General features: G+C 34.4%; 1 protein-coding gene across 1 annotated transcript; it reads right to left on the bottom strand.

Annotated features, from left to right (window-relative positions):
• Positions 1–2,390: 2,390 nt before the first annotated feature.
• LOC110446289 (hydroxysteroid dehydrogenase-like protein 2) lies at positions 2,391–14,736 on the bottom strand. The gene is made up of 6 exons (XM_021491356.1): positions 14,629–14,736; positions 5,726–5,995; positions 5,357–5,557; positions 4,381–4,469; positions 4,000–4,141; positions 2,391–2,575 (listed from the first exon to the last, which is right to left on the bottom strand). Exons 2-6 carry the CDS (start codon positions 5,971–5,973, stop codon positions 2,392–2,394), a joined length of 864 nt encoding a protein of 287 aa, XP_021347031.1. The 5' UTR covers positions 5,974–5,995; positions 14,629–14,736; the 3' UTR covers position 2,391.
• Between the last annotated feature and the right edge of the window lie 1,363 nt (positions 14,737–16,099).

Raw genomic sequence — 16,099 nt, 5'->3', positions numbered from 1 at the left:
TTTACTTATGAAATACGTGTTACTTTTTCTTGTCTGCTGTTTCAATTGTCTCCCTAGGTTAGCCCGTCGTCAGAATATTACAACTGAGTGAGCTGACATGTTATCTCGTCCAAATTATACTTTTTGTAAGGTGATATTTTTTATTAGCTCTTGAGTGGACGCATCATCTGCAAACACCATCTTCATACACCACATTAGCTGCTGAGCGGACACAAAACCTATACAAACTGGTAAAAATAGGACGATTGTCGAACTTCCCATCTTATAACTATATCAGCCATACGTTTCTTGAGAGTTTGTTGTGTGAACTAGGATTGTCTAGGTTTAGACGTCCTGTTTGCGAACAAGACTTCTAATAGCCGGTTCTTTCTACTAGATTAATAGTCGGCATCAGGACGCTACTTTATTTCCAACTATGCGATACCATATCTACTTTTATGAAAGACATGTTTCCATGTCTTGGACCGACAGATTTATCCAATGCATGACGCCGTAACGAAGATCGTTACAATTGGCTCTTTATATATATTAAAGGAATGACCAAGATAAGCGGATTTATGCAAAGTGCACTATTTTTTTCGGTATATACCGTATATACCAAAACAAAATCTTGGGCATTCTTTATAATTTAATTTAAAAACAGTAGACAAACACGTTGTAAATGCACAATGGTTTATTAAGGTTGTGGTATATTAAGGTTGTGGTATACGTTTCCATATTTCGCAACCGTCCGCCCATCACACTTGTATGTCCTGAAACTTTCAGCAGGCTATGAACTTGTCAACTGGAAAACAGCAACGCCTTCTAGATACATATTGTCTACAAATTCTATATCATTATCTCATCTGTATGGATTGGTTGTTTTATTAACGAATTCGACCAATAATTTATTGAGCGTTTCTTCCGACAAGCAGACAATTTACTTTTTACCCATAATCACTCACTTGAGATGGCGCTTCGAAATTATGAGGATAATCCCTCTCGAATCCATGGATTTTGTTTCCTTCTTTATGGGAAAGTTGTCAATATCACTACCAAACAAACAAATCAATAACTTATAAAGTGGAGTCAATAGGTCAATAAGTTTCGGACATAGTTGTATCTCATCACTAAGGACTTGTTTTGTCATTGTGATTATTGGTAATGAGTGAACAAACAAGATAAACATTGCCAACCTGTCACTGTTTCCTTCATCACATAGCAACAGTGTTGTTAGTCCCTTGAATTAAACCTAATTGGTACATGTAAGTGATTCCGATCCTAATTAGTACATGTAAGTGATTCCGAGCCTAATTAGTACATGTAAGTCATTCCGGCAGAAGTCGATAGACGTACCGTCCAGAAAACATCCAAATACGACAATATGGACCGAACACGAATCCCAAAGAACCATTTAAACATGTGTCATTGGCTTATTTAATAAGAAATGGAAATAATTTATATCATGGATATTGAGATTTTTTTTCTGGATTGGAAAACATGTTTTGTTTTGATTAAAACAACAATAAATACACATATATATAACTGTCTTCATGGTTAACATAATGTTTTATTTCGTACAAAAAAATATTTCCATAATTCTTATGAAATCGTAGCCCTTGTATGCCAATTAAACATTTTAAAATACTTAAAAAATAGCATATGAGCTTTGAAATGTCAAGAAGCTTAACTCCACGATACGATATACTTCTGTCAAAATACGGAGTTCGGTTGAAGTCAACAAAACCAAACATATATCGGTGTTCTCGAAATGCTCACTGATTATATGGTTAATCATGTAGATATTTTCAGACTTTTGTAAGCCCTTCATTATTGCAGTTAAGCTTTATGATACTTAAAACTTTTACACGGTCAAATTCGATTTTTTTTTATCCTATTTACAAAAATTGGCAATGCATAATGTATGGTAAAAACAATTTATTCACACATCGTGTGATTCTCCTCTATTTTATCAAACACGTGAACTTGAAAACCAATTTGTCGTGTTTAAAGACATAGTTGTTTCCGCAATACAACCAGGAGTCAAGAATAATGCAAATATGAGTATCTTCTATTTATAAAATAAAAAGACAAAAAACTACATATGGGATTGTTTTCGTGGTATTGTTTTGTTTGCTATAACGTGACGCCTCGAAGATAAAATGAAGAGAATTCTTTTAACGTACAATGTAGATAATACTGAGAAACGTGAACCTTTCACAAGTAACAAAATTTACAACTAACATCGCAGACCATAAATCTCTCGGAACCACGTATTCAAAAGATTTCCAACAAAAACGCGTCAATAACACCGCACACAATCACACGTTCATCATAGTTGACTTTAGTTATCACTGTTTATATAGTCATGTGCTGCTGATTGAGGGACGTAATCAAAACGGAACACAAAATTCATAGCTGGCTTTTATTGTTTGGTATACGTAGGTTTTGGTCCTCCTCCTCAACAAAAAGGGACGGGAATATTTTAGGCATCATACGAGGAGGTTCATGTTCACTGTCACAGCGATATTTGGTGAAGTCAGAAAGGCCCGTCGTCCTCAGGTAATCTTCATCTATCAACGCCTGGCCGTTCAACCTACAAGGTAGGTGTTTAAATCAGGCAATATAAATATATTACAGCAAAACAGATCGCTTCACACTCGATTAAGATATGCGGACATCCCACCTGTAGTAACGAGATTTATCTAACCTCTTGTTATTTCACTCAGCTAACAGGCGTGCTCATTCCATCAATAATGATAATAAGGTCACAGTGATAAACCTATTGCGATAATGCTGCTTTCTGACCTGTCTTGAAAAGGACTTTAAAGGCTTCAGTTGCCAGTTTCAAAATATTCCTGCGAGTTTGCTCCAGGAAATGTGATCTTTTACAGTAAGCGAACTGGTCTGGTCATTCTTAAGATGTCGTATTATTACGTGGCTAATCCACGTGTGTGGTAAGAAGGTTTAACAAAAAGTTTCCCAGAAATCACAAAATTACTAACTTTAAGTTCTCAGTTATCAAAATCAAATTTGTTCAAGGGGATATACTCCCTCAAAAGTAAATTGACATAGTTTATTATTAATAGATTTATGTCAAGGAATCAAATAGCAGAAATCTAAACTTTGGAAGGCTTATAAGAATGTAAAGTTAGGAACGTTCTTAACAGTGAAGGAAGAACGTTTTGTAATACCAGGTAGTATAGAACAGAATTCACTTCACAACAATACGTCCGGAATTACCTTGATCAAAATCTTATAACTTCATGTGACCACTAAACTCGTGTGACACATAATTGTGTCATCAAAGAAATTATTAAAACAAAACAAAACAGTGTACAAATGTATCGAAAGTCAGTTAGCCAGATAAGAATTCTTCCTGTGACCATTTACAAATCTCGTCTTAAGTTGCTAACACACGTCAGTAAAATTGCTCAATGTTGATCAAAGGTAAAAAGCAACAGCGGTGCTGTGTTAAGTTTGCTGGGATCATTGAGATACCTTTACTTACCTACGATAAAAAGATGGAAAATATTTTCTTAAACAGAATGCTACCCAAGATAACCCATTCTTGCAAAAGCATGCATTTGAATACTCAGCTTTAATTTAGTAATTTTGATGCTAATGGCCTTTGTCCTAATAAAATTATTGTTATATACAGAGAGATGCACTTGGCCTCTTGAAATACTTTTATGTGTCGATCCCGAACACTGTCCGGGAATAATCTAGGTTGAACGTTTCACGAAAGACAAGAAATGGCTATGTACTGTTCCGAGACACCAGTGGAAATGGAAATATTTACTATTCTAAGATGGTTGACCTTGAGTCTAAGCAACATGTCGTATAACACTTTTGACACAAAGCAATTTGTTGATGATAAGAGAAATTAATGTTAATTAAAAGATTAAGTCAAAACTATATCAGTTTTTATTCTAAAAAACGAAAAGAAGATTTTACAACAAACGAAGTGAGCTACCAGGAGAATATTTATCAACATATCAATTCTTTGACTTTACCCACCTTTCTGTTGGATCCTCTACTATTTTCACAACGGCGTCAGCAAAGATGTCAGGCGTCCTCATGAGTTTCAATGGTACATTAATCTTATCAGTCACGTGACTTCTGATGACTGTAGCTGGCCACAAGGCACTAATGGAGACTCCTGCCCAAAAATAAAACTTGAAATAATGGTTCTGGTGAATTTTTTACCGACTTAAAATTGTTTTGTTAAATTCTTTAATTTTACACGATAAATTTTAAATGAGCTCTTGACAAGATGGTTTCTCTTGTGACGGTGTATACACTTTTTTTTCATAGACTGAATGAAAATAATGTATGTACTATTGGAATACTGACACACTCTTATTCGTTCCATGACCACAAGTATTAACTTTCACCTACCAGTTCCTCGCAGTTCGTTAGCCAGCCCATGGACAAGTACTGTCATACCAACTTTTGACATTGCATACGTTGTCTTCCCTTTAAAGAACCTAGAATTTTAACAGAAATAGGGTGTGTTCACTATACACAATATGAATCAGCATGTTTCTATGTCACTCTCCCACAATATTACAAATTTTGACATAGAAATATAAAGGTTCCTCAATATAATTATTTATGGACACTGTTTGTGATAAAGAGGCTTGCAAGGCGTCTCGTTATGATTTTATGTTACGATTTATCACATAACTGACCCATTGTCCTATGTCATACGGCCATGTCAAAACCATGGGAAGATATTCCTACGCCACCACATGTACTACTTTTATTTACTATACAACATGATACATTTACTTTTACTTTAGATGAATTTTATACATATTATTGTGTCATTAATATTTTCATTGCATTTAAATCTGTTTTGACCTATATGAAGTCATGCTGATATATAATCTATTATCTTTGCTGCTCTAAACTATCATAGTTTAATACCCTTGTTCCGTTGAATGTTTCAAAGCTGTTACCCGTCTTAATGCTAATCCGTAGCTGCATTTCACAGGACTAATTTACTTCAATTTTATAGTAGAAAAAAGACATACAGAACAGAATCAGTCCTTCTATCAAGTGCTATACATGTACCTAAATGTAAAGTTTAAAACTTTGCTATATGTGGTTCACTATATTCTATTTATTCAAATCATACTTGTGATTTATTTTTGCATTCATAATACTTGCCTTTTGTTTGAGACTTCCACCGAACTTATAGTTCTATCACAAAAGGAAATTGCAATTTAGTAGTTCGTTAAAACAAAGCTTAAATATCAACTACTGTACTCTTTACGTTTCCATGCCAACACAACGACACATTTTACCAGCTATAACTCTATGTTCTGTTCACACCTACTGATACTTTCCCGAGACATAGATAACCAGCTACCTGTTATATATTGGCGGCGACACCAGTATAATTTTACCGGATTTCTGTTCCAGGAAGTGAGGCAGGACTTCCTGTACCATTATATAAGCTCCCCGTGCATTTACTTCATTCATAAGATCAAATCTCTTGGTGTTAGTGTTGATTACTTTATCCCACAAGATGGCTCCTGCATTATAGACAGCTACATCTAATCGTCCAAACCTGTGACACAAAGAAACAAAGATTAAGAGATTATTATTATTTATACATAAGTGATTAGCTTAATCCACACTTAAACAATCAAAGGTTTTTTTGTACCTCTCCAAACATTGTTTTTGGTTTGAAACTTAGTTATATATTAATTTGAACAAAAACGTACTAGACACGTACTCTTTCATACATGTTTGAACTGCACCCTTGATGTCTTCCTCGGACCGGACGTTACAAACAATGGGTGTACCCCTACCAGCCTCAGCCTCAATATCCGCAGTCACTGTGTGGATGGACCCGGGTAGTGTATCTGATGATATTGCGGTCTTTGCAGCCACGCCCACTTTGTAGTTATTCCTTGACAATGTTAGAGCGATCTGCCTGCCGATCCCACGGGACGCGCCTATGACCAGTGCTCCTTTGCTCATGATCAGGTTCTGGCTAATTATTCTGAAGTTCAAACAGTATTTCAGTCATATTTCATTGCACGTGTAACACATGTTTATGATTGCTAACTAAAATACATCTGTATTGATTATCAAACCAATTTTCTCTCAACTTAGTCCTTGAACATTATTACTCTTCATGCAGACTGGTTATAGAAACTTCAGATTGAAATTGAATTTGCAAACAATCCAACAATTACATCGAATGAAATCTCCGTCTAAACATCATAATCCCCGTATGGCATAGCGGTCAACTCTGACTACAGGGACCTGAGAAATTCTTACAGCTGTTTGGACCTAAACTAAGGTGTTCAAATTAACTTAATACGTTTTAGGGTTTAAGATCATTATTACGTTAGCATTTTTTCCGAAAGATGATCTTAACCCCTTCAACGTGTAAAATTACCCTAACCATCTTAGTTTAGGTCCAAATAAAGCAAATCCTCATGTCCCTGTGACTCTGATATCCGGTTCCACTAAAAACACCAGCATTCCGCCTCCGTGTACACACGTGCACGCATACTTTTTACACACGGAGGCACGTCCTTATACAAAACAATATTAATAGCAGATGCTCCGGCGAGCTGATTATAATGTGATAAGTGTTGTGAAAAGCGATGATCGCTCAAAACAAAGATAATAAATTAGGTCAAGTTTTATGAAAAAGTTGATTATTTAACTGACTGCACAGCATGATACACGCAGTGCAAAAGCTACCGGCTATCCGAGGGGTGACAACAGATAATGATTTATATCTGTTCGAGTTCGTTAATTCTCGAGATTAAAGACAACATTTAAGAGTTGTTGTAATATATGAAATAGTGTATTCACTATCTTTTCCAAATTTTTTAAAGCCTCGAATCCAGTATCTGTGACAGGATTCCCTCCACTCATGGGATACAGACCAAAATTGTCCATATTGGCTTATCAGTCAATAGTCATCCACCCATGAGTTTTGGGGCCAGTCATGGATACTGCATTCTGATTTTCATAGTTAAGATAATAACGAAAGAAAGAATTTGGCAGATTTTGAAGGATTGGTGGATTCAAATCAATATTTTGTAGCGATTTGTTAATAAATAAGTAAATCAAGGATTTTACATTCTTTTTAGTTTTTTTTCTTACTATAATAATTATGAATTGCAAAATTGAGTGAACAGAAAAATGCAAACTGAGGTTTTGAATTGGTCCACCATTATGAGATTGCCCTTACATAGTAATTATTCTATCATATAAAACAATACTATGCAATAATTATGATGAATGATACATAGCATACAAAACATACAAAATATATGCCTATCAGATCAAAAGGGGGAAAAGGCCATAGGAAAAGGAAAGGGTGATGATGACACACAATGTTTATTATGTATTATGTAGAAGCACAGTCGTAACTGATGGTTTTCATACTTAAGAGACATAATATCAAATCAGAAATATATAATGTATTATATATGTGGAAATCTATGTGTAGCTGTGAAAAACTCGGCAGTACATTCAAATATATTTACATTGGTTTGTAATAATTTATCCTTGAGGGTTTTACGTGGTTCATCATACTTGTTAAAAATGAGAGAGAAAAATGTTGTACTGTTTCATGGGCAATACCATAGGTACAAGTTGGTGATTGAGTAAGATGATCTCTGTGAAGATCAAAATTAAGCTTACTTGAAGAATTTCTAAGTTGGCAGAGTATGATGTTGTATTTTCTATCACCTGCGTTGACATAGGTAAAGTTTCTACTTGTGTCTAGTAACATGATGTCACTTACAGCTCTTCTTAAAAGTTTTTTAAATTGGTATAGTGATGTGATGTTAGTCAGGTAAAACCTTGCTGCAAGTTCATTATAATCTTTAAGTGAAGAATGAATAAAGCTTTTGGCATAATTATTTGTTCTGCACACAGGAATTGTTAAGATTCTTACATTTCTTAATAGGTATGAGTTCATATTGTTGAAAAAAGGTTCAATTAATTCAGTTAAATAAGTGGGTGCAGTTTCTGTAAGAATTTTGTATAGAAAAATAAGTCTGTGTTTTTTTCCGTCTTGCAGCAAGGGTGTCCCAACCAAGTTCACAATAAAGTTTATAGTGTGAGGTCCCTTTACGCAGTTCTGTAATTATTCGAGCAGCCTCTATTTGGATAGATTCAAGTAAAGTTGCCTCCTGCTGAGTACAATTATCAAAAATGATATCACCATATTCTAGTATAGGTCTAATATAAGCGGTATATATAGTGATTAGTGTTTAACGACTCATTTTATATTTTACAGATTTCAATAAATGTATACGTTTATACGCTTTATTATAAATAAAGTTGATATGGCGATGCCACTTACCATCTTCAGGGAAAAAAAGATGTTTATAAGTTGACACATTTGCTACAGTTTTATTTTGAAAAATGATATCAGGAGATATTATATTTCTTTTCTTACTAAAAGTTAAAGATTCCGTTTTAGTAGGATTAAAATTGATGTCCCATTTCTTAGACCATATATACATTTTAAAGATCACTTGATAGACTATTGGCTGCATCGAGTGGAGTAGTTTGTATAACCTTAAAAAGAGATATATCATCGGACATTCAGTAATATCATTTATATAAATCAGAAATAGAACCGGACCGAGGACTGATCCCTGGAGGACACCAGCACTTACATGTCTATATGATGAGAAGAAGCCTTCGTTATCACTTTGTTATCGACTAGTTAAGTAATCTTTCAACCAGTTAAGGAGATTTCCTTTAATACCATATTTTTCAAGTTTAAATAATAAGCCAGGATGCCAGACACGATCAAATGCCTTGCTTTCATCACAAAATATTGAACTTATTTCAAGTCCTTCATCAAGTTTTTGTATAATAGTATTATACATGGATAATAATTGATAAACAGTAGAGTCACCAGGAATAATTCCAGACTGGTATTTTGTCAAATTCCAGTAAGTGGTTATATAAATGCTTGGACATTATTTTCAGTCACCCCTGGGGGAACCCCAGTGGGGACTATCAATTTTGGTTTCAGCCCCGGTTTTGACCTCTGTTTGTTGGGCTGTAAAGTGTCTTGCTTCTGTCGGGATATATCAGGCGCTAATTACAAGCTCTCGGATAACTAAGATATCGATTTCCTTTTTAAAAAGGAATAGCATAAAACCTAAAGGCGTTCCAAATTTCCAACGGGAATTACATATAACTTAAAGATGTTCCGAGTATGAATCATGCACATTTGAGGTTCCCGAAGGGGTAAACTGTCTTATTATAAATTGCTATTGACTGATTTGGATATTTTATGTCTGACTAACGACTACGGTTAATATTTGCGTATAGTGCGCACTTTTTTAAGGGGAAAATGAAGTGTCAAGAAAGACTCAAGAACAATCCAAAACCAGTCCTTGGTCCCGACCATTTCTCGTAAATTTTTCGAGGATTTTCGGAAATGTTTTGAAATATGCTCGCAGCAATAAAACTGCTAAATTTCGTTGAATAATCCCTGATTGCATTGCCAATTTAACAATTGCAGAAAAATTGCAAGTTTAAGTCATATAATACTATAGAATCGGATAAATAAACTCGAGTAAAGTAGGCTCAACTTTGCAGGACGTTACGTAATAACGTATCGGGAAAAATAAAGAAGAATTGCATCGCATTTATCACTGTGGTTAAAATGTCGTTCTCGGGCAAAATCATGCTGAACTCTTCAATCTTGACCGTAGGAATGTGTCAAAACGACACGGGTAAAGTGGCGAAGTTAGCAAGTTTGTGTACTACAAAGAGTCAACGTCGCGTGATACTATTAACCGGCAGGAATTTACAAGGTGACTGACATCCATGCGAATTGAACCGATAATGATAAAAGTTTGAGTTTGAAATTTAAATATCAACGGGTTCAAAACAGCCAAGAACATTCCGATCTGTTCTTTATGTCTCGCGAATTCGTCTGTTGGCGGTCCTCGTCGGAATGACTGCCTTTAGCGTACACATTCTGCCGATATCAATGGCCGATTCAGTCGGATTTGCAGACGATCAGAAAACTACTTGGAAAAGTGTATTTCATAACAAAAATATATATATCCGTATATAAGATTGAATCTTTTCTGAAACTTATTGAAACAACATCGTTATATTCCAATTAACGTTAACGTTACCTGTTCTGCCCATGCCAGGTGACCGTGTCAGCGCGCAGATCTCCCCGTATTCGAGGTGTCAGTCAACACTAACGTTATATTTGCGACATGCTTTCTTATTAATTTCATGTGTTGGCATGGCTAACTGAACAGCATGTACATATTTACACCTGGTAATTGTTTACCATTTTGATTGACAGGTGGAAATATATCCGTTGTAGCTTGGTCAATGACTTATCGGAAAATGATCATACAGAATGAAAGGGTGACTTTCAAGTCATTCTGACATATTTCTAGTTTCTAATATTTTACTGAAACATGAAGTAATAGAAATTGGACGGTAATTTATCACCTTTACCTTTATATATAGCATTAATATTTGCCCATTTCCAAGACAGAGGAAAAGAACCAAATGACATGGTTTTATCAAATAACTTAGTAAGGGGAGTTATTAGTGATGGAGAAAAAACGTTTTATAACTTCTGGTGTAATTTCATCAGATCCTGTAGGTTTCTTATCATTAAGTACAGTCAGTTGATCCCTCACATCCTGCTCTTGAAATAAAATGTTATTAAGTATGTTAGGAGACTCAAGAATAGGAGGCAAAGGATCAATATTATCAGAAGAGGATGTTGATATGGCTGTAAAATAATCAAGAAGACATTCAGCTTTATCAAGTGGATGAAGCAAAATAGTGTTATTGTCATTTAATGGTGGAATAATGGTTGACTTGTTGTTAATTTTCAGAATCGTTTTTGTGGTTTTCCAACATTTAAATGATGAAACATTGGGATCATTTAGAGAGTGTTCTAAATCTTGTATATATCTATCTGTAGTGGTACGTATTAAGCTGATGGCTTCATTTCTGATGTTCCTAAAATTTACCCAATGATCTGGATTATTGGTCTGTATTGCTTTTCTATGGATTCTATTTCTCTGTCTTAGTTTTAACCTTATCTCGTTTGACATCCATGGCTTATCATTTGATCGGATAGTAATTTTCTTTATAGGTATACAGTCATCTATAGCTTAATTTATAGTATCAACAAGTACAGTATTAAAACCATTTACATCTTGTTGTTCATTTATACTTACTCAATTTATCTTATCAATCATCTGATTCATATTGATAACATTAGCTTTATTATACAGGAGCCCATTTTTTGTATATGCATGTTGTCTAAATACAGAGTAAGAAGCACTGAAGTTGATTACAGAGTGATCACTACAGATTGGAGGAGTTACAATTACATTTTTAGTAATAGTATCATTATTGGTAAGGACAATATCAATTGAGGTAGAAGAATCCGGAGTTATTCTCGTACGATCTGTTACATAATTGTACAGATTATATTTTGTTAGAAGTCTTTTTAAACGAGAGTTTGGCTGGACATTTCTCATAGTTATATTCATGTCTTTGATGGACACTTTTGAATCCATATTGGGCCACAACTGCACAGCATGTATACGATGTCTGGCAATCATGCAGTCCATTTAATGATTACGTGTTAAATCTTTATTGCAGATAATAATAATCTTCAGTTTCAATCCAGTTGTTTTTGATAATCGCCGCCCCTTTGGATATATTCACATCTTCAAAATCTTCCTGTGCTGCCTGAAATACAAGAAAATATACATCATTTAATGTTTTTGTTGTTTTCATTGTTACAAAGTTTATTATTTTGTATAATATTTAACAGTCATTTTCATTAGTCATGCTCTTTCCATGTTCAACGGTTTTTATTTTATTTTCTTTAGAACTGACCAGGGGCGGATCCAGATTTTTTCGGACAGGTGTTACCATTCAAGTTTAATTGATACGCATATGAACTGAGCCATATATTGTTGCACAAAATTAAGTTAGATACCTGTCTTGGCTAGTCATCTTGTACTTCCCCAATTTGCAGTTTTTAAAGTAAAATGCCAGAGTAGAATGAATCATGAATATATTAAAAAATAAATTTATTTATTTACAAGTTTTTTAATTTTCACCAAAAAAAATAATACGCTGATCAATCTAATTGATGCTGGGGAAGTATCAAGCGTTCAACACTGAGTTTATAAACATGTTAGAAGGGAGGGGACAGATATTGCGCGGGCAGTATAATACACAAACAGTTACAGAATCAGTACACAAGAAATGAAAATATTAAAATCAGATAAGCTTGCTACGCTCGCAATGAACCCAAAACACAATATATTGACTTCAACATCAAGGTGACAGTGCGTCAGAGACGTGGACTATATAGTGGCTTTATTCAAGCTTGGTGTGATACATGATATCATTCTGGAGTTTCATTTATATTGTACACTGTCTATGTCGGAACAAATTAACATGTTATTCGCTGATTCAGAGTACGTACCTTGCCACGCAATCTTTACAAAAACATTCAGTTCACACGTCAAGATACTCGATGATTAAGTCGGCATAGTACTATAATGAGAGTGCCAATCGGCCATCGAATGGATGAGTGCCCATGAATTTCAAGTCCCCGACAATTCAATAAAATTTTGCCCAAAATATTTCCTCTTGTCCTGGTGTCAAACACGGACAACTTACCTGAGTTTTTACCTTATAAATCCATTCACGACAGAAAACCAACCTTTGACCATACCATAATAAACGATTTGTTTTGCTTAGTTATAGGATAAAATCGGTACATGGGAAAAGAATTATAATAAGCGACATCATAATAAGTAGGTTCCACTGTAGTACAAAAAAAACTCCCTATAATATAGCAAAGATATATTTTCACAACATAAAACAGTAACTAGAAACACTTCGTTATTAAATTGAATAAATATTTTACAAGTTTGTAACAAACATGTCTTTCAATCCCTGTCTTGAACACACCGTATCATGTTTCATTAATACTGATAAAATATCTTGTGATGTACATGTTTGATAGAGAAAATATCGCACTTCATCTTTTGCCGTTCATTATCTGTAAACAATTCATGGATATTATCAAATAATATGTGTATCACCAAAGACGTATATATTACAATATATACGTCACTGCTAGTACTTCTTTTAATTTCTACTTGTGTTACAAAAGCGGCACAAAATCATCTAAAATCTGACTGATTAGGTTTGTCTAATATTACATCCGAGGCAGATAAAGCTTTGTGCTAACTCACAAACATAGTTCGACCCTACATATAGACCGACTTCATTAAATCCGGCTGATCAGGTTAGTACAATGTTCTACTAAAGGAGATCAGGTTTTGCAGAAATACAGGTAAACCGCGGCGGTGACCTTCGGCTACATCCAGCCAGCTCGACTTCTTGCTGTTTGACGAGTAGCTAAAGTTATCAAAGCATGGTTAGCTTTACAGGTATTTTGTGTTAATGTATTGGTCCTGTCGATTTATTCTGTGACTATACTGAAATGGACAGAACACTTTGGAGAGGGTTTCTTAATTCTGCCGGAAAGAACAGTCATATTCATGTGGTCAGTGGTATAATTTCAGGCTTATTTGCAGTGGTAATTTTTGTGATATAAAGCAAAACGTTAGTGACCCAAACATTGTGACGGGAACTGTGTACTGTAGTTAGGTAGAAACACTACAGTAACTACGTAGGTCAGAGGAAACCGACCGGTTCGTGGAAGAGTGCGGGAAGCAAAATTTCACATACATATGGCTAGTTAAGAAAGTATCGAATTGAATGTTTTTTCTGCCTATTAGTTGGCGAACCACAAAATGGCGTCACTACGGTATGAATGAAAATGCTAGGGGTCGCTGCCAAAACATTTGCATATAAATGAAATGTGAATGAAAGACTTTCATATAAGGGGATATCAGCTACCATAAAGGACTGAAAGACTATATAAAGTCAAAGGTGGCGTAAGTATCTACTGTGCAATTCCACGTTAAGCTAATGTCGTAGTATGCGCGATCCCCTAGACAACTGCGTTACCTAACGCATGTGTCAATAACACAAAACTGCGGCAATAAAACAAGCACATGGTAAAACATGAGATTCGGGAACGGGAAGTCTTATTTGTTTTTATGATTTTAAAGCTAGTCATAAGTTAAAAAAAATATCTGATGGCAGACTTGAAAATAGTCAAAAACAAATTCAGTAATAATAACTTATAACGAAAAATTCCTATTTTTTTACCGATTACAGAAAATAGCACACGGACCAACTATTCCCTTGGTATTTTTGATTTTCTCATATTTTCTTTAAAATAGAGTATGGCTTAAAAATGCGGAAAACTTTGTATCCGATCTCGTTTAAAATATTAGACACGGAATGCTATTTGACCCAGTTACAACACATCATTATGATTCTGTTTGAAACTGAAACATTAACTTTATTAATTGATTTGACATATTATTCCTTTCATCAGTTATGAATATCGTTAACTTTGTGTATGGCTTCTCTGACGTTAACAAGTTATGTGTAAAATGTCCGTCGGTTGATGATATGTGTCACGAGCAAACCGTTCCTATGATCATAACATTTAGGTGTGATAGTTATATAAATAAACACAATGTTAGCTGTAAATACCAGTGTAATTTCGTGTTCTCATCGCTGTTGCCTCCTATCCTGTCGTTGTTTACTTCCTAAAGTGTGTGGGTGGGAGGTGGGTATCGAGGACATGTATAATATCCAGAACCTTTTATCGGGCAACTATTTCCGGAAAATTATCGGTCGCTATCAAATATAACAAGCAACCCTTCAGTCGTACCATTAGTTTGATACGATAGGCTAACATAATGTGTTTGGAGTATATCATAAAGAATAAATGTTAATACTCTAAAACACATAGTAATGGTGTATTTTTTATTAAATGCATTTATATAGCAAAATTAAATAATTGTTAGATATCTAAAAACATATTTAATCAGAGGTCAATCAGCGATTGATATTTTATACTCAAATATGGAATACAATATTTAGAGGACAACGTCTCTGTACAGTTAACCTACGTTATTCGTTAATTGTCTGAACATTTTCCAAATATTATCTCAGAATATATGTTTAGATTTAATGCCAAATTAGCGGTATGTTATATACTGCTAATTTGGCATTAAACCTAAACATATTAAGTTTATACTAGTAAAATTCTCGTGTTAGAGGTAAGACCTATATTTGCAAATATTCGTTGTTTTTTTCTCACTATTTTTTAGATAAATATCAATGTTCTTTAATCCATACTATCAGTTGCAAAAATGTTTGTTCATTTTTAATAAATATATACGAGGCCCTATCCACTTTTGATTTCTATTACAAGTTGATATTTCGGGTGCGTGGTTCTATAAATAAAACGCGAAATACCATCTCGGTTACGTAGGCCCTTGAACCGGCGTAGCTGTACCCTGAAAGGGACACTTCAGTATGTTGGCTAATATTTTGGGATAAACGATCATTATCAGCAGAAAAGAAGTTGATGTCGCATGACGTGAAAACATATCGTGGGAAGTATATAGTTATCAGAATAGCATTCAGATACTAATTTTGGTGATTAACGATTGCTTCTAATCGAAAAACGTGATGTGCATAAATACTTCATTTTTATAGGAGATTTAAGGCAAGTGAAACACGTGTACATACATTGTGTTTATCTATTCAACGACACACATGAAGAAAAAAAAAGAAAAAAAGATAGTGTACACATGTGGTGGAAAAGTAGAAGTTCTGAATTTTAAGAGTCGAGGTAACAAGACAGTTGGAAGTAATGGAAAATGGTGAGTAAGAAATAATGTTTGTTGTCGAATTTGTGGAGTGATGACGCCAATATTATATTTGTATGATAATCATGCTAAAGGATATTAGTTCATGTGTAGAACAATAGATATAATTGTACCACGGGAACAAAGGAATTGTATTTTTGATATTTTAATTCGTCTAACAATTTAACATCTATAAGAAACTGCAAATACATTTGAGGAACCTAAACCCGAACAGATGTTTTGGGTGATTTTTCATCCATGCTAAAAAGTAATCATGAAGTATAGTTATGAAATGGTATAATTTC

The sequence above is a fragment of the Mizuhopecten yessoensis genome, unplaced genomic scaffold (assembly GCF_002113885.1).
Source record: "Mizuhopecten yessoensis strain PY_sf001 unplaced genomic scaffold, ASM211388v2 scaffold2671, whole genome shotgun sequence".
NCBI classification, from domain to species: Eukaryota; Metazoa; Mollusca; class Bivalvia; order Pectinida; family Pectinidae; genus Mizuhopecten; species Mizuhopecten yessoensis.
Note: the sequence above shows the minus strand (reverse complement) of the source record. Positions and strands in the feature narration are given on the sequence as shown.

Bases quoted from the DNA above. Each gene is read 5' to 3' on its own strand.
- LOC110446289 (XM_021491356.1), bottom strand. From the start codon at position 5,973: ATGAGCAAAGGAGCACTGGTCATAGGCGCGTCCCGTGGGATCGGCAGG. The intron at 4,470-5,356 runs GTAGCTGGTTAT...TTAAAATTCTAG, and splicing joins TCGCCGCCAATATATAACAG to GTTCTTTAAAGGGAAGACAA. The intron at 4,142-4,380 runs GTAGGTGAAAGT...ATTTTTGGGCAG, and splicing joins TAACGAACTGCGAGGAACTG to GAGTCTCCATTAGTGCCTTG.